Source organism: Perna viridis, chromosome 9, assembly GCF_037379345.1.
Source record: "Perna viridis isolate PV_CMFRI_1.1 ecotype Kerala chromosome 9, ASM3737934v1, whole genome shotgun sequence".
Taxonomy (NCBI): domain Eukaryota; kingdom Metazoa; phylum Mollusca; class Bivalvia; order Mytilida; family Mytilidae; genus Perna; species Perna viridis.
In genome coordinates, this window is record NC_142453.1 from 35,333,354 (window position 1) to 35,359,478 (window position 26,125).

At 31.2% G+C, this 26,125-nt stretch overlaps 1 protein-coding gene and 1 long non-coding RNA gene across 2 annotated transcripts; both read right to left on the reverse strand.

Annotated features, from left to right (window-relative positions):
• Nucleotides 1-318: 318 nt before the first annotated feature.
• On the reverse strand, nucleotides 319-2,693 carry LOC148607984 (uncharacterized). Its single transcript, XR_015914935.1, has 2 exons — nucleotides 2,589-2,693; nucleotides 319-512 (listed from the first exon to the last, which is right to left on the reverse strand). It is a non-coding gene; the product is annotated as an uncharacterized LOC148607984 (long non-coding RNA).
• A 3,202-nt stretch (nucleotides 2,694-5,895) lies between these two features.
• On the reverse strand, nucleotides 5,896-24,827 carry LOC148607985 (uncharacterized). The gene is made up of 14 exons (XM_088546611.1): nucleotides 24,733-24,827; nucleotides 23,141-23,327; nucleotides 20,492-20,582; nucleotides 20,076-20,142; nucleotides 19,098-19,248; nucleotides 18,352-18,442; nucleotides 17,707-17,773; nucleotides 16,749-16,848; nucleotides 14,966-15,007; nucleotides 14,673-14,763; nucleotides 13,371-13,437; nucleotides 11,898-12,108; nucleotides 10,974-11,067; nucleotides 5,896-8,851 (listed from the first exon to the last, which is right to left on the reverse strand). The coding sequence occupies exons 1-14, from the start codon at nucleotides 24,762-24,764 to the stop codon at nucleotides 8,751-8,753; spliced, it is 1,392 nt and encodes a 463-aa protein (XP_088402737.1). The 5' UTR covers nucleotides 24,765-24,827; the 3' UTR covers nucleotides 5,896-8,750.
• Nucleotides 24,828-26,125: the final 1,298 nt, after the last annotated feature.

The window sequence follows — 26,125 nt, forward strand, 5'->3', positions numbered from 1 at the left end:
TTAAGCAATTTAAAATTCCAATTAAATTGAAAAGTAAAGAATATAAAGATGTGTTGAATACAGGAAATATGATGGCTTTATCACAGATGCATTTTGAGTATGAATACATCTTTTTTTCTCTCTAAAACAAGAAGATAACTGGTGAACCCATACCCCATGTATACTCTTTTTATGATGAATAACTACTGCACTTAAGCTGCCTGCCTTCAATAATGTATTTCTGTCATTTTTTCTGCATGATTGTTTTACAAACATGTATAAGATAACAGTACTTTTAAGTCTTATGTTTTGCAAATAAATAAGTGCTAGAAAAGCAGGTTCTATATTGTATAGTTTTTATTTAGAAATGCTGACATACACATTTACTGCTGCTTCATGATACACATGCATGTACCAGCACTCGAGAACCATGAACTTTGTTTCATGCTTACATAGTATCCCAGCACAAAAATGCTCCGTTTTGCTTCAGCTTTCTTTTCACGTCATCTAGTGAAACTTCTGAGTGATAACCACTGAAATGAAATCGAGGAAAAAAATCATAACTTTGTTTTTATATATGCAATATGTTACAATGTAAAAGTGCCAATTATGTATTGGAAATGTCACAGCTCCTGTGTCTTACAGACATTGTGAGGAAAATGTAATCAATAAATTCATGGACTGACAAAAATATACTGCATAATATAAAGTTATAAAAAGTGCTTGCACTAACCAAACTGTTATTCAAATTAATGGTCAGCCACAACGAAAATGATTAGAAATTTGAGAATGGGGCAATTTCTTATACAATCAATATGTAAACAAACCATCTATAACATGGTATTCATGAAATATTTTCAGAAGGAATGTCATAAGGACCTTCTAGGCTCACATATTTGGTTGGCTTCATATAAATACTTTTCCCAGGATACCCAAGCTTTATTATAGTTGAAGATCACCTACTGAATATAATGAATATGCCACATGGCCTCCCTTAATCCTTACTTTTAAAACAGAGATATTGTATAATGTTCTGCTTTGAAATCATACTAATTTAATAACTCTTATTTTCTATTTTGAATACTTCATTGTTTGCTTAATGTAGGTATGTTTACTACGTTATTTTATTTATGCACATGTTCACGAAGTTATTAACATACATGTTCACATTGCTTGAATGTTATGTACAGAAGTTAAATTCCTGGTATCAAATTAAACACACATGAACTGTAAAGGATATACATGTATGTAAAAGTACAATTTGTATAAAGTATAAGAACAACTTGAAAACACTTAGAATCTAAAATACAGTTTTATCAAAATTGTTTGCCATAATACCTGTCATTTACAAACAATAGAACACTTTCTAACCCATATTACTAGGGCGGATCAGGAGAGGTCCCAGCTAGGAAGCCTCAGAAAAAGGATTTTACATGTGCAACTTACAATTTTTTTTGCAAGAAGAATAACCTACGGAATATTATTTTGGTAGTTATATGTGATAATTTGGTCGAGTCAAGTTCAGTCTATCAATAGACTTCCCTATCAAAAATACTTGAGATACAACAGTTTAAATGTGATTTCTCTATAAAAAATATATATTGTTTAAATGCCTGAAAATTGAGGAATATTGTAGAAATCTTGATGAAAATTGATGAAATTTGTTCACTTCAATGCCGAAATGCATGTGTCGAAGTGTTGCCATTAGCATTTTCTGACAAACTGTTTGTCAAAATCAATGAAACATGATTTCATATCATTTGTAAATAGTGATCATTTTAAGAGACACTTTTGTTCTGTTTGTAAAAGTACCAGTTTTGCTGTAATTGTTGAAAAAAGTAACAAAAATGAACTGAAATGCTTCTAATTGGTGGTTCACGATCCTTTACGTGCTCCATTTACAATCAAGCTGTAGTATTGACTTATATTATCGATTATGTTCACGTTCATTTCCCTTGCTTGACAATGTGCCGTGGTGATCTTTATTAATATAATTTTTTACATTTTAAATGCAGTGAATTTGAAGCTTTTATATTTAAACATAGTTCATTCGGAGAGGACGTAAACTGGTATAGTCAATATTTTTTGCACCAAATGCAGAGGTCAGTAAGTTAAATACTTAATAATTTGAAAATCTTGACAATAACTCTATATACTTTTAAATAGTGAAATTCTAAGCTTTTGTCAACTTAAACTGTCTTTTGTTAAGCATTGATATTGTTTTTTAGGCTTTAACAAGCAAGAAAATATACAAGGAATTTTATTTGTTTTGATTAGAATACGCCTTCCTTCCAGCCTTTCAGTTAGTTGCGAAAGCAGGCGCGGATCCAAGGATTGTCGTATCGGGCGTACGCCCCCCTAAATCGGTAAGAAAAAAACATCACCACTAGTTTCACCCCATAATATTTTTTGCCTTGCTTTGCACGGCATTTAATTCAATTAACGCCCCCCCTAAACTCAAACCCTGGATCCACCCATGGAAAGATTTTTGAAGACACAAATTTCGATATCCATCAATGATATAAAAAAGAACAAAAAGAAAAAACAACATATTGATGGTATCATTTGATAAAAATATTTAATATGTGCAAAAGCTTAAATAATCATACCTATATTATTTAAATACCCATTTGTATAATTCCAAGAAGAAAAAGTTTTTAACATTAAATTCGCCAGAATAACATATGTAAACACATTGAAAGAGGTACAACGAAGGGAAGTGGAAAAATGGAAACAGATGACGCGAACGGGATTATGCATGAAAGGCAAGTGTTTATATTGATTTGTGTAAAGAACGTTGTTAATGTTAATATCAAAATGTAAAGAAATATCCGAATTCGGTGAACTGATTATGTCTATTCTAACAAAATATTATCTAAAAACAACTTAAATGAGCCTTACTTTATAGCTGATCTGATCTAAAGGAAGGTTCAAGCCAAATCCTTTCATCTCATTTTCCGCTATGCATATGTGTTTTCAACTAACATTATTGAATATTTATTCTGAACCACATGTATTTTACCTACGCTTAATTAAGATATGAAATCTTTTATCAACCTGATCGATGAATATTTGAAAAAAGAGTAAATCCTTAAACTTGGATATGTGGCAAAAGCAAAACTAGTCTGTAGTTTGTCCCTCGTGTTTCAAAGCATAATAAAGTGGCTAAAACACTCTCTGTAATAAGCGTTGTGTCTAGTCTTACCTTTTCAAAAAGATGATATACACTTAAAAATACTTGATCAACAGATATGTTTCATTATTAAAATTTATACAATTTTGATTATTCCAGGTAGATTTTGATAAAATAAAACATTCCTAACTGTTCCAAGTCATGCGAACATGGCAAATAAAACATTCCTGACTATTCCAAGTCATGTGAACACGGCAACATTTAAGGAGTAAATGTGAACATTTAAGGAGGTGGACCTAGGTTAAGGGAAATAACTCTTGAGATCAATGATATGTTTGTATCATATTCAATTTCACCAAAGCCTTTCAAGCTTTCCTTTGAAACAGAACGAAATCAGTCTGAGTTACTTTGATGCTTACATGAAATTGATGTCAAATGATGAATACAAATATTCCAATTTGTAAGAGTTGTGTCCCTTACCCTAGATCTACCTTCTTAAATGTATAAATGCATTTGAAATACCGAGTTTGATGTTATTATTTGTATTTATTGTTATTGTTATTTATATTTTGATGTTACTTATTACATTATAATTTATAGTTTCCTTACATGGTAATGGGTTCTTGAACTAGTTTCACCTTCTCCTCCCAAGTAGGGGTTAAATAGGCAAAGAAACGAATTGTATATCTGTCGAATTTATACACGTCAGCTTACATAACACATACATTACATGATTACAAAATATAGTTGCATATCAAAAGCATTGATAACACATTAGTTCAAATGTACATGTCTTTATTGTCTAAACAGTGAAAACAGATACATTACAACTTTCCTTTCATCTGTGGCAACATCCATTCAGCACCTGCGTATGGCGTTTTCATATCACAAATCATACGTTATGCCAGATCTTGCCGTTACTACGTATCGCGCTAAATTTCATACAACTAGACTTCTTGAACAGGGTTATGTTGCTACAAAATCAGTCATCTCTACAGAAGTTTTATGGTCGTCATCATGAGCTCGTGCACCGTTACGGTGTATCCATCTGCACCATGAAAACTGATTTGTTCAACGTGTCATAGTTTTCCTTTCCTCTTTCGTCTACCCTGATTTGACTTTTTTATGAACAACTCAGAGGGTGTTTCTTGAAAAGCAGAAGACGCTTACCCTACCGGTGCACCTGGTCCATGCTCCCAGTCTTTTGGTGGAGTCCGAATTTGTTACTTTGTGTGTAAGTTTTAGTTTCTGTATGTTTCTGTTGTGTTTGTCTGTTTTACATGTCTGGTCTTTTTGCCTGGATTACATTATATTGAATCTTGGTTCCTGTGATTACTCTTTTACCAATTATTACAAAAGCAAAGCTACAAGTATTTAATAGTTCTGTTGGAATACAGGTTCCCTTGACTGCTCCTTCAGCAAGTTCCTTAATTTTTGTCTGATACATAATTTTGTTTAGCTCTTATGATGAAGTAATCATTCATAAAGTTTTTATAAATACTATTTATGTATAATTATAATGACAACAACTGCAGAACATGATGAAATTTTACATATAACAAATATCATTTATTTTACGATAGATGTGATGTATAATGGAACATTTAGTTCTTTGAAGTTTGAATTTTTATTTTCGCTCCTTTCGAGGTAAGACCTGTAACGCAAAAACAACAGCGCCGAGAAATTTCTACGTAGGTCAGTCGACCAATAGATTGAAAAAAACAAACAAACAAAAACCTGCATAAACGATTTCCCTATTAACAGAATATGAAAGATTATTTCTGGAAAAAAAGTTTTTAACAATAGTTTTTTTTTATGTACTGGCATATTTGTGAAATGGTCAAGATAACTTGTTGATTTTCATCACCTGTTATAATATTGGTTCCCTTGATTACTCTTTCATGTTTTGTTATAATTTAATATCAATGCATTGAAGAATATATTTTTATAAGGTTGGAAAACGTTTGAAACGATGCCTTCTACTGCAAACCAAAGTTCCTTTAGATAAAATATTCAAATTGAGATATGAAAATAATCTCTTGTCATTCTTGAAGTTTTATGGTCGTCATCATGAACTCATGGATCGTTACGGTGTATCCATCTGAACCTTGATTTTGTCAACGTATTATAGTTTTCCGTTCATCTTTCTTTGACCCCGGACTTGACTTTTTTATGAGCTACTCGGCGGGTGTTTCTAAAAAAGCAGAGGACGCTTAATCCTACCGGTGCACATAGTGCATGTTCCCAGTTTTTAGTGAAGTCCGAGTTGCTCATTTACTTTGTTACTATGTATGTATTTTATGTTCTTTGTTGTGTGTGTCTGTTTTTCATGTCTGGTCTTTGCCCCAGGATTACATTCTTTTGATTTCCACTAGAATCTTGGTTCCCTTGATTACTCTTTCACCTAGACAGGGAACTTTGAAGACAGCTCTTCAAGCTGTAGACGATGGACTGCATTTATTTTCCAGTTTTCTTTTTTTTTGTTAACACAATTAGAATATTTGGAAATTGATAACTTGACATTTGTGGTCTAAAAATAGCAATGATGGCGATTTCTAACACTTCATCTACATTACCGATATATTTTTTAAAGTAAATAACCCAAAGATGCTGGTGACCAAATCGTGTAATAAATCACAGAGCGGTTCAGATGAAACGAAATTAACGAGATGCAACTACGACTTCGACCACAACCACGAAAGACAACAGACAAAGAGGGATGCAAAGTGATGACAATTGCTCACATGGACCTTTAGTCCTGGAGAACTAAATCCAACACATACTTTAGGCTATTATTCATAGTAATTTATGTATTTTTTTCCTCTTTTATCATAAAGAAACACAGCACAAAGTAAATATGCCTATGTACATAATTAAAAGGCATGCCAGTAAGTACATGCAAAAAACTTCATTGAAACAGGTATAAAAAAAGTCAACAAACTACCATAGAAACCTTCTTAACAGTTTGTGTGGAGTATAAAGTTCTCCTGAGAAGGATTCTTGTAATCCATGGATGCAATAGTTATAATCAGTAATAGGAATTAGTAGTTATCGATTACATTTGTTTCGAAAAAAGCATGTAATCAGATATCACAAAATTTAATGATTAGTAATAATAAAAAGTAATCGAATACTTGGTCAAAAAGAGAAGTTATCATTATATTTTTTAAATACATTTTGTTTACATTGTATTAATCATTAATTGATTCTAAACACGGGATGAAATTTGATATGGACTTAAGTGGTTTAATAAAGCTTTGGATTACTAAGTTCAATTTCATGAATTCTCATCTCATTTTATTAGCATTAAGAATGGTTATGGTTAAACACAAGATTTAAACCAACTTATAAACCGAATCCAAAAATGGTAAATATTTTAATTAATCACCAAAGGCCTTGAGACTTGAAACGCAGTTTGATCCTTTTGCATCTCAATCAAGCAAAGTTCGTCCTACTAAAATATATATCCCCATTTTGAAGTATTTTCATTTTAGTGTCAACACTAACAATTTGTTGCCTAAATGTAACTAATAAAATAAGATGTTTGGAAAATCATGATAACCAATAGGGAAATTTACTGTGGATAATTTAAAACATAAAGATAATTATGTGCTGTTGTTTACATTGTGGAATAATAACGGACTAATCGAGCTTTTTAAAACGTTCAAAAACTAACCGTCATCAGTTTTGAAGTTTTCGTGATTCTTTTCCTTGAGGGAGAGGAGGGTGTGTATGTTTTATGATAAAATACTTATATATCTTATCCTGAACTAATTAGGTATTCTAGTGTGAAAAATAAAGAGAGCCATCCTTCCGGTCTTTACTAAGTGTCGCAGTTGAATTTAACGACAAGGGGGATGATATCTTGAATGAAAACTTGAATACACGAAAGAAACGCATCGTTTTCTTTACAATAGTAAAAATATGTGCACAAAAATGTCCCATTAAGAGTTTTTCCATCAAACATTATCTTCGACGTGAACCTTTAGTACTATCGACTTAATTATCTATACCAGAACTGCTGAATTGTCCACGAAAATTTGTGAATACTGTGGATGTATTATTATCCGAGGGTTACCAATTTTTTACCAGTTTTCAAGCGTGTGGTAACCCACGAAATTTGATTACCAACGAAAAGAAAATGTTCTACTACTTTGAATAATATAGTTTAATTTCAAATCCCTGCACGAACTATTAAATCTCAACCACAAAAATTTGTATCCACGAATAAAAGTGCATTCATATCAGTATTTGCAGCTGTATTAAATAGTTGTACATCATTAATGGCTTACTGAACTCTGAATCAATGAGTCTCTCGTCCATTCATTTTTATTTGATGTAATATACGATTGCGGAAAGACTGTTAATGGTCATAATTAGTCCGTGATTGTATAAAAAAAATCCGCTGTTGTTTGAATTCAATTTTTTTCAAGCTCCTTCATAGTTTCTTATACGTCTTACAGCTGTATCAACCTTTAATCTCAGTACGTTATGTAGAAATAATTCAAATTTGTAATTGGCATTTCCTAAAAAATATTTATAATCAACGATGATACAACCATTAGATATTCAAGTTTTTTAACAGAGAAAACAAACAAATACCAATGTTATGATGATATGATACAATGATAAAATATACAAAATATAATAAAAAGGTTTGTTACCTTTACTGTAGATTAAATTCAGTTTTTTATTTCAAAACTGTGTTAAACAAAGCTGAATTTATAAGTAAAATTTGTTCTCCTCTTATCATGATTTCTTAGATAATTATAAATGTAACCATATGTAAGTTATTACCATTAAGAGGATGAGTACCATTATGTAATCGAATAAATTTGATACAAAAGGTAATTATGATGTATTCGATTGCATTCGAAACTGTTCAATTCAAACAATTAAAAAATGAAATTATGATGTATTCGATTACATTCTAAACAGGTCAATTCAAACAATTCAAAAATTGTTTTCTCATTTCACTGTAATTATAAATCAAAGAAGTAAGATATCTTTACTATTAAGATTAAATACAAATTTACCCTGCATATTATTTTTTGTGTTATTCATTATCTGTTATTGTTTTACGGACCCTTCTCAAAATTATTTTTATATTTTACTTTATAGCAGTTTTACTTGTTGAATGACTTATTTTTTATATTCATAACTCTGCACAACGGGCATTGAGATTATGTCAAAACGACCGAAAAAATAAAACAGTTATTCCTAATAATTTAATTTTAAAATCAGAATTGAATGAGTAAATCATCAAGAAAGGTTGCCACAGACACACAACATAATTTGGTCAGTGAGATGATGGATGAATTTTTTATCCAATCAGAGAGCGTGTTACTTCAGAAATTAAACGACAATTAATATAGCCTCTCTTTGCAGGAAACAAATAACAAAGCCATATCCGGAAAAGGATCAGTTAAAACATTCTGAAATCCGGGGGGAAATGTTGAAATTCGAATGTGGCCTATTAGTTAATGGTGAAACGTAATAAATACTAAAATAGAAAAAAAGATGCAAAGAACTCTACAACAAAGTACACAACATAAACTATCGTGAAATTGTACTATTATATATTCTTAGGTTCCTCATAGCAAAACAAACAATTAATTCATCAACATCTTTTGATGACTTAATTTTGAATTAAATCCAAGTACTCTTGTATGTTTCTATCTACATAAGAACCAGGAACAACTTCCACGAAACCATCACCATCGTAACGAACCAAGTATCCTGAAAAAAATTGATACAGGGGTTGATAAATGAAAAGCTCTATATGATTAAAAGGCTGTCCATGGACACGCTAAATTTTATTTTCATATAATTTTCATCCACTAGAGATTACAAACTCGTATTTTCTAAGAAGAAAATATGTTGTTTTGTAAAGTACTGAAATTGTAAGACTGATTTAAATTACATAAAAACACTTCCAATTTGAAATAAAGGGAAACAACTCTATGATCTATTCACAATTTAGTTGTTGACTTTTAAAGGATTTTGAACATATATTCTGAGTCATCAACTTTTAATACAGACACATCCCTGTTTTTCCTGACGTTATCTGACGTTATAATAAGTTTAAGAATACAATGGGAACGAAATCAAATTGGGATCAAATTTACCCTGTACCGCCCATATCAAAGGATCGGTCTGGTTTATACATGGACATGCATAGTTTCTTTGAAAATCAGTTCAATGTTGGTTGCTTCTTATCCATTAATCAATTATCTAGAAATTGTGCACTTAACTTTTTATTTTTTTCTAAAAAGTTATAGATTGGATTATCTTATGTTATGTTTTTGTTTGGTACAGTATAAACATAAAAATATAAAGTAATAATCTATTACAGATAGTTATCTTTTGTCAATACTTTCGTCCCCTTATTTATGAAAGTAAATTTACAAAGTTGGAAAAAAATGTTACCAAAATTAAATATTTCTGATATAAATTTTGATGTTTCATCGGCGTGTAAAAGCGTTGACCATAGCACATTTTCAATAAAGTGTGCTAGAATGGAGAAAACCTTACTATGTTCGAAGATTTCCCGTCAATCGAGATTTTGACGGTGGATAACTTCGGTTTACTGGCTGGCTTAAGAAACTCAATTTGACACGCACAAATCTACAATTAACGCCTCCAAATTGGCAAACACAATATAGTTATCTCCTAATTGCCATAAAATACTCATCAACTTTCGTCATCAAATTTACACCTTTTTATAATGACACCATTGTATTGCAAAACGGCTTGATGGTTTACGATATAGGTATCTACAAGATATTTAATATGAAGTAATGAACAGTTATAATTTTTTGTTTTGGTGGTTAATTAGAACTAAGTTGATAGACCAGAGTCGGCTACAATAACTGCCATATTCCAGATGACATAATATATGCAATTTTATTAAATATCGATTATATTTCAATTATTATATTGTTAAATATTGGTAGTAATAGTATTCTATATCTAGACTTGATTGCCCTTTAGAACGATAATTTCGAGTTTCCTTTCTTTTGTTATATTATCACAATTTTTGAGTGAACTCCTTCTGTTAAAGCTGCATTAGCTGCCAAATTTGTTCAGTTTTGATTCTACTGAATTTTGCTGATTCAATAAAATAAATTCGCCATTACTTCCGAAGATTGCCGACAGGACATGCACCTGGGTTAAAAATACTTTAACCTTGGTAAAAAAAATATCAATAACGGATACACAGATGAGCACGTGTCTTGTTTTCATTTCATTTCATCTACTTCTTGATTAGTTTTCAAATACAAAATGACCATATTTGAGTCGTATTATATCACAATACGTAAATTTTAAAAGGATCCTTGCATTATATTCGAACTTTTTTCCTTTACGGCTTGAGCCCGACGGTCTTCCTTGTCATTGATCAACCACTTTCACTGTGCAATCAAATTTGTTTTTAAAAAAGCTACCCTTACAGCACATGCACGGATTAAGGTCACCAGAAGTCACATGCATACGAATTTATCTAGATCGATTTTTGTCCTGCAAGACAATAAATATGTAAACATCTATTTCATGTATTTAATGCATTTTATTTGTGGATATCAAATGAAATTACATAGGAAAAGTACAATTTAGTAGAAATAATTCAAAGTTAATGTATTTTTCAACAGAAACAAAAATTACGAAAATAACAGCAAATGCAGCTTTAACAATATACAGAATTGGTATTAGCGACGAATGGAACCAGCATTTGAACAATGAAGTTTATGTTAAACGATTTTGTTTTACGGAGATGTAAATCTAAATCATAATTAGTTTTGTGACACAACATTCATGCTAGATGCACTGAATGCTTAAAAACCAAATATATAGTATATCTTACCAAGGCAAGGCTTTTTTGATATTATTTTTGCTGGATACCATTTCTTGTCAGGTTGAAAATATACCAAGGCCGCAGTACCAGCTTTGAGTGATTTCTATATTGAAAGTTAAAAACAAGGATTAGGGTTACAAAAAGGAAAACAAAAGCGATAACAGAAAAATATTTACATCAAAGAGAAACAACTACGATCGAAAGTATAACAACATATGCGCTCATGGTATGGATAAATATGGATATATGAGATTTGTTCTGTTTTTTCAAACGAATACAGAAATATAACCCTGAAAAATCCCAAAACCTGACTAATCCAGAAAGTTTATAAAATAATTGCATTCCAAACACCTGTCTAAACCAAATAAATTTTAAAGTACTAAACCGGTACGGTTTAGACAGGTTTCTGTTTACATGCGCTTTGGTTTGATTAATTGTATGTTTATATTTTTTTAATCATTTGATACTAGCATAGAAACACTGATTTGATCTAATCATTTAACAGGGAAATATTTACAAAACCCCCTACGATAATCCTAACAATTTGTTTGGAAACGTTTACATGCATGAAAATGGATCAATTTTCCGTAGAGCCTGATGCATTACCATTAAGATTGATATTGTGACACATAAAAAGATTATCTATTTTCTATGACACCGATATTGTCTAGTGTCATGACGAAAAATAAAGCATAATCCATTTTAAACGCTTCAAGATCACGCTGTATCATGTTCGCTTTGATGCTTTCTATCTCAAATTAAAACTGATAGAGTTTAGTAAACGATAATTATTGGTGGTACTAAATATACACATTATATTAAACTTTATTCTCTTTAATATGTAGTAGTTTCCTTTTTTTAACATCAGGCAGATTGTTTTAATTAGACAAAAATGGTAGAAATACCAAGAAAACTTGTCAATACAAAGTTTACCATGGTTGGAAGTTTTTTAGGACATCGCTTTTTGTGTTTCTTGTGAGTGAGTTTGTCTTCGCCAAGTGGAATTGTTCCATTCATAGTGAATATTCCTGCCTGTTCATGTTCGACTGTTGCATCTCGTGGTGTTAAGACAACCTTCCGATATTTGGAGTAAATTTGATAACTTGAACCATTTTCATCAGGGGTATTTCCTGGTAAGACTGGCCTATCGGGACGAGGTAGTATAATCCATTATTAGTTTATTTTATAAATATAGAACCAACAGATCTAATTTTAGATCAAGTATATCATGTAGATCTTTAAACATGTTTTACTTAAACTAATCAGTTATTTCTGTTTCTTTAAACATCGTTGTTAACATGTATAACCATTTATAATATCTTTCAATTAAGAGTTAAAATTTACACTGTGATGTTGTACTTATTTTATGTATTTAAGTAGCACTCCAAGTAAGAATCGTGCGAAATGTGATACATGGTTGGAAAACCTAAATATTTTTGATATTTCGTTAAAAATGCTTTTGTAAACAGAAAATTGCATGTGACTTTTCTACAAACCCTCGTTCATAAGAGATAAAAATCATAGAGAATGCACTGTAGAATTTAAAATGAAGGGAGATAGTATTGTAAATGGCACTAAAATACAATAGAAATTATTGGAATCTATTTCAATATGAATTAATTCCTAAAAGCAGACAGATTGGAATGAATAATTATACTTTTCATCATATAGACAAATAAAGCAAATTAATAATAAAAATAAAAATGTGTTAATTTTAGGGGTGTATTAAATTTTACAGAAATTGTAAGATTCTTCCAAAATTTACAAAATATTTATAAAATGCTGGAATTTTTAATCGACAACATATTTGTCAAGTGTGGTGGACGTGTTTTTCAACAAACGGTCGGTATTCCAATGGGAACAAGTTGTGCTCCTTTACTTGCTGACCTATTCCTTTACTCTTATGAGGCTGAGTTTATAGCTGATCTGGTCAGAAAGAAAGAATATCGTTTGGCTAGATCCTTCAATCTCAGTTTCCGCTATATAGATGACGTATTATCTTTAAACAATCCTAATTTCGGGGCAAGCTCTGGCATAACGTACGATTTGTGATATGAACACTCCATACGCAAGTGCTGAAGGGATGTTGCCACAGATGAAAGGAAAGTTGACAATTTTGAATGGAAAGTCATCACGTTTGTTGTTAAGTTTGGTCAATAGTTTTCCATTAATTTCTAAGTTTAGGTCAAGATATGAGACTGACTTCACATATTCTTGATATTGATTGAATGTAGGTATTATAAAACTACGTGACTATCAAATTTAAAATATGAATCATGCGATAATGTTATACTAACTTGAAATAAACACTGGTGCACTTTTAAAAGCAATTTATCAACACCGATGCGAGTATTTTATCAAGCTCTCTGCTTGGTATGTTTTCACAATGCAAAAGGAAAAACTTACATAAACTTTATACAGTCTTCGGGAACTATCTCCAAAAACTTGTCATCATTATATTGGATAAGATAGCCTATAACCGAACAACAAATTTTAGATACCTCACAAACGTTTAGATGGAATCTTCCAAATACAATGAATAGCCAATAATACTGATCCGATATTTGATAAAAGAAACGCATTCATAATAACACACCATGGCGGTGATATGTTTATTTCCGCTTCGCACATAATCCATGTGGGGGTCGATTATATTTCCCCTTTCTACTCTCTGTCCCATGTTTTCCTTTAATTTTTGAATGCACCTGATTGTGTTTGTCTCATTTTTGTGCTCTCTATACACGTAGTAAAGCGCTTACTTATAATTTGACAGGAACAGACCGAAATAAACAACCATAACCTATTGTATAATACATGTACCAGTTCCAACATGTATTAGCATGTTTTTAGTGGAGTCCGAGTTGCTCATTTGCCTTTGTTACTTTGTATTTATGATTTAGTTACTTTATGTTCTTTGTAGTATATGTCTGATTTCCATGTCTGGTCTTTGTCCCTGGAATACATTCTTTTGATTACCGCTATAAGCTTGGTTCCCTTGATTACTCTTGCATATATAAAAGTTAACAAGAACAATGACATACTCATCATCTAACCCAAGTACAATGTCAATGGAATATTACTTGTGACGTCGACAGAAATGTTGAGATATGTCCAGTATGAAGCAAATAAACAAACCATGCCTGTGTCATGTGACCTAACGTTAACGTGTCTGTTTTGGTTATTATTATTGGTCAAATGAAGATAACAATATATCTTTGCTCATTTCTATCTTATTTCAGAAGAATAATATCTTCTGCAGTCATTTGAAGGCGTAATCAAGGAAACCAAGGTTATAGCGGTAATCAAAATAATGTAATCCAGGGACAAAGACCAGACATGGAAAACAGACATACACAAAAAAACACAAAGTAACTAAATATCATACATACAAAGCTACAAAAGCAAATGAGCAACTCGGACTCCACTAAAACTGGGAGCATGGACCAGGTGCACCGGTAGGGTATGCGTCCTCTACTTTTTCTAGAAACACCCACTGAGTTGTTCATTAAAATTCATGTCCGAAGTAGAACATTTCTCAAAAAAAAATATTTAATTTCAAATAACTCAATTTGCAAAATCAGGGTAAAAACGTAAAATTTGTTAACTGACATACTTTATTTTCTTAACCACAGATGTAAAAGAGATGTTCTATCAGGTTTCGTTGCATGATTAAACAATTATAATAAAATTTCGTAATGAGCAATTTACCTGTTGCTTTGATTGCAGCCAGTTTTGCAGGATACCAGATGCAAAAATTTCTATTGAAGACCAAAACATCGGCTCCAATTGGAATCAGCGACTACAATTTGACAAAAAAAGTGCAAATACATGTAAGCTAATTCTGAATATTCGTAATTAAAAATCTAAAATGCACTACAAATCATATTTACATATGTTGGCGCATTCATAAGAGTATCAGACGACTAAAATTACTGAAGAAAGATTTATCAAATACAAAATATGTAAATAATTTAAGAATTGATGACAAAAAATCTAGTTACCCTTTTTTCAGAACAACTCCTCTTTAGACTAGATTCGTCTTTCTGAAAAATCCATGTCAAGAAAAGTACATTTGTTTTTATTTTTTTACGTGAAAATATCTTTTTTGCATTCATGATTAGGATAAGGCTGTTTTTGAAAGTGTCGTCAAATGGTCGAATGTAACATCTGTCAAAAATAAATGGATGTCATTTTATACAGAGTATATAAGTGAAGGTTACATAGTATTTCCGAACAGATTACCGCTGTTAAATTAGTATTTTGAAAACCATGTTTCCATAATCTAAATTGAATTGATGAACAGATCAAATTGTTTTCGAAGGGAAGATTTCTAGTTGGATTCCAGAAACAGAGGGGTCCAGACTTTTATTTGTACACTTTCACCAAATTTTGCACGAAAGTAACAAAATTTTCTTACCAAAAACGGACCACAGAACCCCCTGGATGCACCATTGTGTTCTGTTAAAAAGGTGTCTTTACGGCTGTTTGATAAACTTTCATTGTTAAATAAGTACAATGTATTATTAGTATCATTAGCATTATAATCAGAAAGTAATAATAGTTGTTTTGTTTTGAATACTCTGTAGAATAAAAAAAAATTCAAGTATAAAATCAAAGCGATGCAAAGGAGTAATATCGTATAAGATGAAAATAGCAAAGCTGTGAGCAAAACGTTGATTCACTCTCTAGAAAACGTTCTGTAAACCAAAAATGTCATTCAGATGGAGCGTAAAATAGGAGCTGCACAACAGCAGCATATGATAAGAATGTGTTAAAGTTTCATCAAATTCAATTAAGCGGATTCAATTGAGTTGCAGATAAGAACTGCAGACAGGCAGAATGATCACTATATATCCCTTATTTGAAACGTAGGGTCAATAATTAATGATACTGAACTTGTTTTCTTTTACTTAGTTTTATAAATAATTTACATGATACAATTTTTGTACTATGAAACAAAAATTGATTTATACAAGGGCTGGTATTTGTGGTACGTTATCATGCGATGATATGCTAAATTGACGTTACAATCGGTAATTGTATGCATCCTTAGTGACGTCAAATCGACGAAATTTCTCTTTCTGCTACAGATTATTAAAAACCCACCCAACCGCCCTTATTTAATATTGCAGATATTGCTGTTTGGGTTTCCCTTTTTTCTAATTTCAGCTGAGTTTCCACTGTCTGATGCATAGTAGATGTAACTAGTACTGTGTAAATCAAAGCTTGACGGCTACCACAGACAATTACCGATCACTATCGACGTGTAAAACACTAGATGTATCTCTGAATCCCAGGATTCTCTAACTTCCGGTTAAATAAACAAATAATTCTTTAAATTTATATTGAACAGTTCTTGCATCTTTACAGTATTGTTTTATATTATATGTTTTTTCGTCTACCCCGGACTTGACTTTTTATGAGCAACTCGGCGGGTGTTTCTAGAAAAGCAGAGGACGCTTACCCTACCGGTGCACCTAGTCCATGTTCCCATTTTTAGTGGAGTTCGAGTTACCCATTTGCTTTTGTTACTTTGTATATATGATTTTGGTTACTTTATGTTCTTTGTTGTGTATGTCTGTTTTCCATGTCTGGACTTTGTCCCTGGATTACATTCTTTTGTCTTTTGACTACCGCTCTAACCTTGGTTCCCTTGACTACTCTTTGTATATAATTTAATTATAAAAAAACAAAAATAAATATATTACGCATCTTTGATAATATTTTTTTGCGCTTTTTGTTTGAATGCCAGTAAAACATTTAGGACATGTTATATATACATACGGATTGTTCTGAGAAATGGAATACCATCTTATCACGGTTACTCAATGGCGACTTGTTCAAAGGTGAATAAGCACAGCCTATATTCTTTGACACAGTTGGTCTATATAGAATATAAATATCAAAATTTGATAATAAATCTAAAACAAATGCATAAAAGACTTTCCTTCTGAAATCATGTGCTATTTTATTTGTTAGTCGAAAAATTCCTTCTCCCGGTTGTTAAAATCAGTGAACAATGACCACTATTTATCAATAATAGTTATATGTTATTTAGGGCTTTCGTAGACAGCCCTATGTATTATAAAGAGAAAAAAATAAGTAAATAAATTCAATATCTTCAACATATTTAACTAGATCATGAAAATCAATACAACGTTGTGAGTAATGTGCCATCAAACATTCTTTCGAGGAGTTAGAACTAATACATCTTCACTTTCCCATATACTATAATTAATTGCATTACAAAATTAAAGACTTTTTAAGAAAAAAACATTTAACGCTTTTCGTGCAAATATAAACGGTAAATGCCCAAAATGTGAATTTGTTCATAGCAAGTATCATTTGGAAGTTTATTTTTTTCGTGTTTTATTTTGTTGACTGCATTTATTATTTGTTTCAGGTAGATATAGTTACAGTTATGGTTTATACTGCCTTTTTGGTATATAGGGATGGAGAAAGGGTATTTCGTATCGGGTGATTGAGGATTTTGAATGGCGAGAAAGAAGAAATTAGTTGAAAATAATGTTATAAGTATTAAACTTATATTTAATTTAATTAAATTTAATTTCCTGTAATCAAGGAAACCAAGGTTCAAGCGGAAATCAAAAGAATGTAATCCAAAATATACAATCATAGTTGATAGTATTATAAAAGGCAAAAAAAAAAAGCACGGAATAATGGGAGAATGTGGAAAAGTGTATGATGTAAATCTATACAATTCAAGAGCTGAATGTATCACCTCAATTTTATATATTTCCTCGGTAAGGTTTCTGTGCGACCATCGTCGTCAAATCTGACAAGGTATCCTTAAATGATAAAAATAGGTTTTGTAAGATAGTTATCAGTCACCATTTAAAACGATTTGATATGACTAAACTACGATGTTTTTATACATAAAGTACATTTACATTCAGGCTTGTGGAATATTTAAACAGATATCTTATAAATTGAGCAAAAAAATACAATAGGTTGAAGTTAATTTGATATTTCATAATGGTAAAAAGTGCCACAGAGTAAATAAATTCTTTGACTTTATTAATCTAACAAATGGTCTTGCATTGTTGCTTGCATTGCAATATACCAGAAAACATTAACTTACAGAACCAGGAGCACTTGAACTCGCTATGAAACTTTATTTGATGCCCCAATTTTTTGCAGAAATGCCATGACCAAATCAGAACCATCGCGGATCTTTTCAACCTTTAGCCTTGAAATTGCAATTGTTTTATATACACGCTCCTTTTTTAGACTGATGCCTTGAGTTTTTGTATACTAGTTTGGCAATTTTATTACCCATTATTTATATAAAAAAGCTGCTTTTGAATTAGTGAACTTTTTTTATAATTTCGGATTCCATTTAACTACTAATCAAATAAAGGTTTACCCAGAGTCCGTCTGGCAATAATTCGTGCTGGGTGCCATTCCGCATCATCTTTACAATAAGACAAAATATCTTTCCCAGGAGTAAAATTTTCCTAAAATATCAAAAGATGTTATCAACATAAATTTGTTTTTATTTTTCCCAACCGTCTGCTTGATTCTGTTTTGTTTCACTCTCGGTCACTGCGTCCATACTGTATAATTGGTAACGATCATGAAAGCTTAATTTTGATACTTTATCTTAACTAAATTTAAAAAAAAAACCTATACACATACAACAAAAACGAGCATTTCAATTTTTTTATGTTGCTTTCAAAGAAACCGTACACAGAAAAATGGGAAGTACATTTGCCTAGTATACTGAATAGGAGCTATCTTCATAGGTTTATATCGATATCTTAATCGAAATTGATATATTTAGTGGTTTTACCCATGTCTCTTTTCTTAATCAATTCATAAGATATCAAATTGTCTACTTAGATGTCACATTAAATATATTTTTGATCACCAACAAAATAGTTAAAGAGTTCAATGCACATTCAGGGGACAAAGTTAAAAAAAAAGCCAATGTGGGTCGACCTACTGTTTGAACGGTATTCGATGAGATTTCTAAAACAAACAATCAGTAACATTCAACAGGAGCGATTTTGAAGATTTTTTATCTGCATTTCAAAAGGATCTCGCAATAAAAATAGTAGGATTTTTCTTTTTTTGACGTCGTTTTATTGAACAATTATAAGAGTTTCTTACACTAATGTCTCCCGTCATGCTATCTGCTGAATTGTTTGCACTTTGTGTAGACGATTGACTCCAACATTTCCAGAGAGAGTGACCAGTAACTTCATGACACGAACTGATATCACACAGATCGTTCACTGATCTGGATTTTGAGTCTTGTTGCCTGTCTCAAAAATTTATTAACTTATTAAGGCCATGAGTTAAATTGGAAGCACACAGAAATTTACAGAAATTTGATAGAAAATAAATAATCGTTTTAATGATCCAACTATTGTGTATCTCATAGCTTTGAAAAAGTTGAAAAGAGTTGTAAACATATTTGAGCGAATGATCATCAACTTGTATATGAGAAAAATCCCACGGCGATGAATGTTTACCGTTTGTTTTCAATGTCTATATTGATTACATGGTTTTCAATCTATATCAATTACCACAAACAAAATACCTATATGACAATGATATATAATAATAATTTGCATGTGAAAAGGCTCGTCATTAATTAACAAAATCTCAAATGACATTTTGTTTCCAGGAAAACAGAAGTAAATATGTAACAGCTATTAGATGTATAACACGCCAGACGGTAGGTTTTGTATACAATCCGACGACATATATGCAATATAATTAGGAACGTAACTCTGTAATTTTTTTTTAAATGATACTCTTTAACAAAACGTAAATATAATAATCAAGTTATCTATCATGCCAATCTTTATCACTCTAATAATTTGATTGTTTCCGTTTTCTTGTTATCCTTTGTTATAGTAAATCAAAAGTATGCAGTGATTGTTTGAACTTTAAACGTAGATGTACAGTGTGTATTTTAGGAAGTCAAGAATATGCTCTGTGGTTGATACATCAACATTATGACATAGCGGTGCTTTTCAACAAAGTGATATGATATTTGAGTCCATCCAGCCCCGCCCATAATAGGTAAAACTAATTATCATATTATCCAGTAGTGTAGTCATTTCCATACGTTCAACTTACATTTTACGGAAGTGCTTTGTCGAAACAGTGTCAATGAACCGTTTATTTTTGTACTGCACCAAGAATCCTACATAAAAAATGAAACATAAACTCATTTCTTGGGCAGTAAAACAACCAAATCATTGTATGTTTTTGGTTCTGTTCGGTCCATAACATCACATGGCTTGCGAATTATGACTCCTTTAAAATTGATTTATGATTTTAGTAAAGATGCCATTCTGATATTACAAAAAAACTATATCTTTTTGACAGAAAAGAAAAAAAAGATACAAAACTGGCAATTTCTGCATGTTACAATTTTTTTAAAGTAAGATGCACCTATAAATGGTCATTCGTTTACGGTTATGTTTTCATTACAGTCTTTGATTATTGTTTTTAACCAACCCTTGGTTCATCTTGTTTATCATATTAAATACCTGCAGATTTTCTGGAAAGTATTACTGCAGGATACCACGCATTGTCGTCTTTGTAGTAAGCTAGGACTGTCTGTCCGTTCTTAAATTTAACCTGAATAGAATATATCGCATATAATAATAATTAAAGATTTCTATAGTAAACCTGTATCAGACTTTATCCGTAGTGGACAAGGGCATGTTATGTAGTAAGCTAGGACTGTCTGTCCGTTCTTGAATTTAACCTGAATAGAATATATCGCATATAATAATAATTAAAGATTTCTATAGTAAACCTGTATCAGACTTTATCCGTAGTGGACAAGGGCATGTTATGTAGTAAGCTAGGACTGTCTGTCCGTTCTTGAATTTAACCTGAATAGAATATATCGCATATAATAATAATTAAAGATTTCTATAGTAAACCTGTATCAGACTTTATCCGTAGTGGACAAGGGCATGTTATGTAGTAAGCTAGGACTGTCTGTCCGTTCTTGAATTTAACCTGAATAGAATATATCGCATATAATAATAATTAAAGATTTCTATAGTAAACCTGTATCAGACTTTATCCGTAGTGGACAAGGGCATGTTATGTAGTAAGCTAGGACTGTCTGTCCGTTCTTGAATTTAACCTGAATAGAATATATCGCATATAATAATAATTAAAGATTTCTATAGTAAACCTGTATCAGACTTTATCCGTAGTGGACAGGGGCATGTTATGGTTTATAAAATCATGATCATATCAAACATGTAAAACCGCAAACATTCCTATTAAACATGCGATTAAAAAAAGTAAAAAATGAACCACTGTCAACAGTAAAAACATCTTTACTAGAGAACTTGAAACTAGTTAGATTTATATGACAAGTGGTATTTAATACAAAATGCCATTTGGTAAAAACTCATTACAACAGTAATATCATCATAAAAAATATTGATATTTTAATGCAGTCTATTCATTATGAAAGACAATGATAAATATATTTTGTAAAAATTATATGCTCATGGAAATAAAATTGGTGTTTGGTTTGAATGAACGCGTGTTAATGCATTATGATTCTCCTGCTACACATCCTCATTCATTACATCTAGATTCATGATCAATATCTGTTTAATTTGCTAATTCTAATTTATATTTGCTCCCTTGGAAGGAGTTCTTTTGATTTGTAATTAATAAAATATGCTTTCATTTATCTAAAAACAAAGCCATCGCTATTATTCTTTGTGATGAGAATAGCGTTCAATTTAGAAATTTTAACATATCTTTCAAATCACCTGGGAAATATATTTTGGTCATACATTTAACATATTTTGGACCAACATACAAATAAACTGTTTCATTAACAAAAACTTGCAAAAAAATATGGAATATGTTTTTTTAATAAAACTTTTCATATCACATGAATATACCAAAAACATTTATTTTCAAGTGTTTCCATCATGCTCCACACAACGACTTACGTTGGTTTCCACTCTAACTAATCGTTGCAGACAAATTTTTCGAATTTCTCAGACATTTTTTAAACGTCGTTTGACAATCGGATATTGTCGCGTAAAATCATCTACTTTTACCAAAATTTGCAAGATTCTTGAATTGTTTTGGGAGAACTGGCTGCAGCGTCTAGGATGAGTTCGGAACGTCGATCGCTATTCAGAGCTTCTGTTTCTATACGCACAAGAATATATATATGTCTATGTCGGTCTTCAACAGTTGTTCTCATAGTTTTCAAAAACTATGAAATATATGCTTTAATGTTGCTATTGGAGAACATACCAGACTACATTATTCAATCAAATCAATAAAATTATTAAAGGTGCAATTTAAGTCTTCTAAGTATTACCATATGTTACCAACACTAAGTAAAGATTACAGAACGCGATTACAAAAAAAAACAAAAAACAAAAAAACAAAAAAAAAAAACGCTTCAAAACCTAAGGAAGCAGTCATATGCAGACACTCCTTACATTTTTCCAAGAACGGAAGTTCACGACAAAAACACATGCGACTGAATATTCATGTACGACTAATTAATGTTGAAAATGTTGAAATGTAACAGTGATTGATTTATAATTGAATTTCGTTTAAAGACAATTATAGAGATTTGGACATAATTAAGAAAAGTGTAGGGTATTTTACGGTTGGTGCAAGCGGTTTCATACTTATTGTCTGCATTCGTTACCACTTATAATGATATCTCTACTCGATAAATAATAATGATAATTGTTTCAAAAGTTTTTGTATGTGCGTATATGGCAGCAAAAATACCGAAGGTCCAAAATTCAGAAACATCAGAATAGAATGACGAGGCCAAAATGTGAAAATAAGTAACTAGACAATATATCGGCTTAAACATTTTCAATACGAAATGCCATTAAATTCGGGAGTAAAATCAAGTGACCCGAAAGGATAGGTATGTCTTGTTCCAGTCTCATTCCAATTGTGTGTAATAACAATTCAAATAGAAAACCATTCATTTTGATGCTTTTGTTATGTTCCCTTTTATTGCCATTTTCATTAATTTCTTACTTTTCTCGAATAATGAGTACCTATTGAATGGTTAAAGAAATCAAGATGGTGTTCTAGTTATACATCTAACATGTACCTGCTTATAAGATCTACCTCCGGCAATCTAATCATTTGACAATCCTTTTAACAAATGTACTCACATGATCTTGTTTGTCAAACGACAAAATTGGCCAGCTGTGTCGACCGTCCCTGAAACTCCCTCCTCTATTAAGCTCAAGCTCCATTTGGTCTATACTACTGCTCCGTCTTTGGGGGGCCATCTCTGTTTGGGTATTTGACCCACCTGTGTTCATATCAGCTGAATATGAGTCTTCACAAGCGTTTGAACTGTAAGTAGATGTAATTTCAAGTAGGACATATTTATTCACGGTAGTCCTTACACTTAGTTTCATTTTAACACACTAATCATGTTCTTTTAAGTAAAACATACTCAGTCTCGTTAGTCCTAACAAAATAATCATTTTATTTTGTGCAATAAATCCGTCCTTTCTCCTGTTGACATATACCTAGCAAAGTAAATACATTTCTAATGATTGAGTAGATTGTTGCAATGAAATAAAACAAAACTAAAACGATTTCCTTAATAAATCACCAAAGAATTCTGGTAGAAAACGGTTTATGTAAGAAGGTCCATGCTCCTAGTTTTTAGTGGAGTCCGAGCTGCTCATTTACAATTGTTTCTTTGTACGGTTTATATTGGTTATTTCATATTCTTTATATGTGTGTATGTTTTGATCCTTGGAATATATTCTTATGATTTCCTCTCGAATTTTTGTTCCCATGGTTACCCTTTAATATAAGAATAAACTAAATTCTACTTGAATTCAATATTTTTTTTTCGCAAATATTGCCAGACCCATCTGCAATTTCCACACAGCAATAAATATAACAAGGACAAGGAGTTTTAGAAATATTGGCACGAATTTTAGAAAGGTTTAATTGTCAATCCTATATAAATTAGTTATCTAAAATTGTAACGACGACCTCACAACATCTCATCGATATAAACAAAAGGGAGGTGGTGGCATTAGGAAAATTCTTTAACGAAATTATTTAATGATAATTAAGAAAGGCAGTTCCTTGCTCGAGAAATAATACATGTTTTATCCATAATTTTATTCATTTTGAAACCCATTGAAAGTTAAACAACATAATCAGTACAAAACATCGAAACCACAGGAAAGAGACGAATCATGAATGGAAAAGGAGGGTACTGAAAACGAAAAGTAGACAATAATAAGCAAGTGTATTGGAAGAGTAATCAAGGGATCCAAGGTTATAGCGGTAAGCAAAAGAATGCAATCCATGGACAAATACCAGACATGAAAACACACATACTCAACAAAGAACATAAAGTAACTTAAATCATACATACAAAGTAACAAAAGCAAATGAGCACCTCCGGACTCCACTAAAAACTGGGAACATGGACCGGTGCACCGGTAGGGTAAGCGTCCTCTGCTTTTCATCACGTTTGTGGTATAATTTGGTTAATAGTGGAACAAAGTATTTGAGGCAACGTCTGCACTGATTGAAAAAACATCTGACAGCGAACATCATTCAACATAGATAGACACGAACTGAAATATAAAGCTTACTAGATATTATCAAACTTGTATAAAAGTAGCCCTTATAGCAAACCGATGTTTTTACGAAATTCAGATCTAAAGTTTCTATTTTAATTTTGTTTATACTTCAAGAACTTGTATGTGATTCAAATGATAAATCGTACCTTGGTTGCTCTGTACTTTCATTACATCCCATACTGATGGTCTTGTTGTTTGATGCCTGTTTTGTTCACTGAAATATATGTAACCTTTCTAGGTGTTATATTTTGGATATTATCGATCTCTTTAAATGGCAAGTATTTTATTTTCTGAAATGTGCATGCAAATATCAATAAAATAATTATCAGAGTTTAGCCATTAATTTTTATAGTAATTGTTTTATGCCATTGTGGTTGCACGATATTTAATGTGTTTATAATTTACTGTTTATAGTCATTTTATAAGCGTTGACCGGTTGCACATTACGGACATTAAGAGCCAGCGAGTTTCTTGGAAAATGTGCTTAGGTCAACGCTTATAGATACATAATCAATGAAACATTAAAAAAAATGAAACATTAAATTCTAAAATCAAAGTAATTAAGGCAGATTTTTTTCAACAAAATCTGGTTTAAGTCTATTTCTCTTAATGTTTTTACAAATGTAGAACATCCGTCTTATTTTTTTATTTTTTTATTTTTTTTTTTGTATTTCTACTGGAGGTTGCCCAAACATCTTTATTTTTGTATCTTTTAATGACGCAAAGCTCGTGATGATATGTTCATTGTTTAACCTGTACAATATTTATGCAATACACCTGGACGATATATGTTGAACATTAAATTCTAATAAATAGTATTTCTTTAAAAAATCCTACAGATGCACTTGGTATATTACCCCAGTTTCATATAAAGCACACTTTAATGAAACTCTTTTTATTTCGTTTAATGTATTTTCAAGGGATTACAAAATCTCTGTCACTCCCCTCAAAGCTGTATGTTATTTATTTTATTATACTGAATGTTCCATTGTCATTTGTTTTCAAAGTAAATCCTTACAATTAATTTTGTATGTTTGTCTTTTGTATTTATTGTTTTCATCATAATTGTTTTATTTTTTTTCAAATTGGCACTCATTCAAAACTGTAAATGTAAGTGTAAACTCTAGTTGATACTGCTTTTTGTGACCTTTATTTTATGAATCGATGGCGGACCTTTTCCGAAGAATTTTTTTTATGTTTTTGATTTTGCTTTTTTTTCTGTTTTAAGTTTTCTTGTAAATTGTTATTAAATTCAACTGTTCACCTACGTCTTTACAGATTTAACAACAGCAACAAAAAAAAAAAAAAAAACAAAACAAAACAAAACAAAACAAAACAAAAAACAAATAACAAACAAACAAACAAACTAACTAAATAAGTCAATAATACAGTGTATTAACAACAATGACATAATTTCTCATTTGAAATCTTTCTTTTCCAGTTCCAATCTAAGTCACTTTTAACTTGACAATACAATTAGAAATGTTTACTAGGTACAGATTCGTTGTAAATTTGGCATCATAGGATATATATATCTAA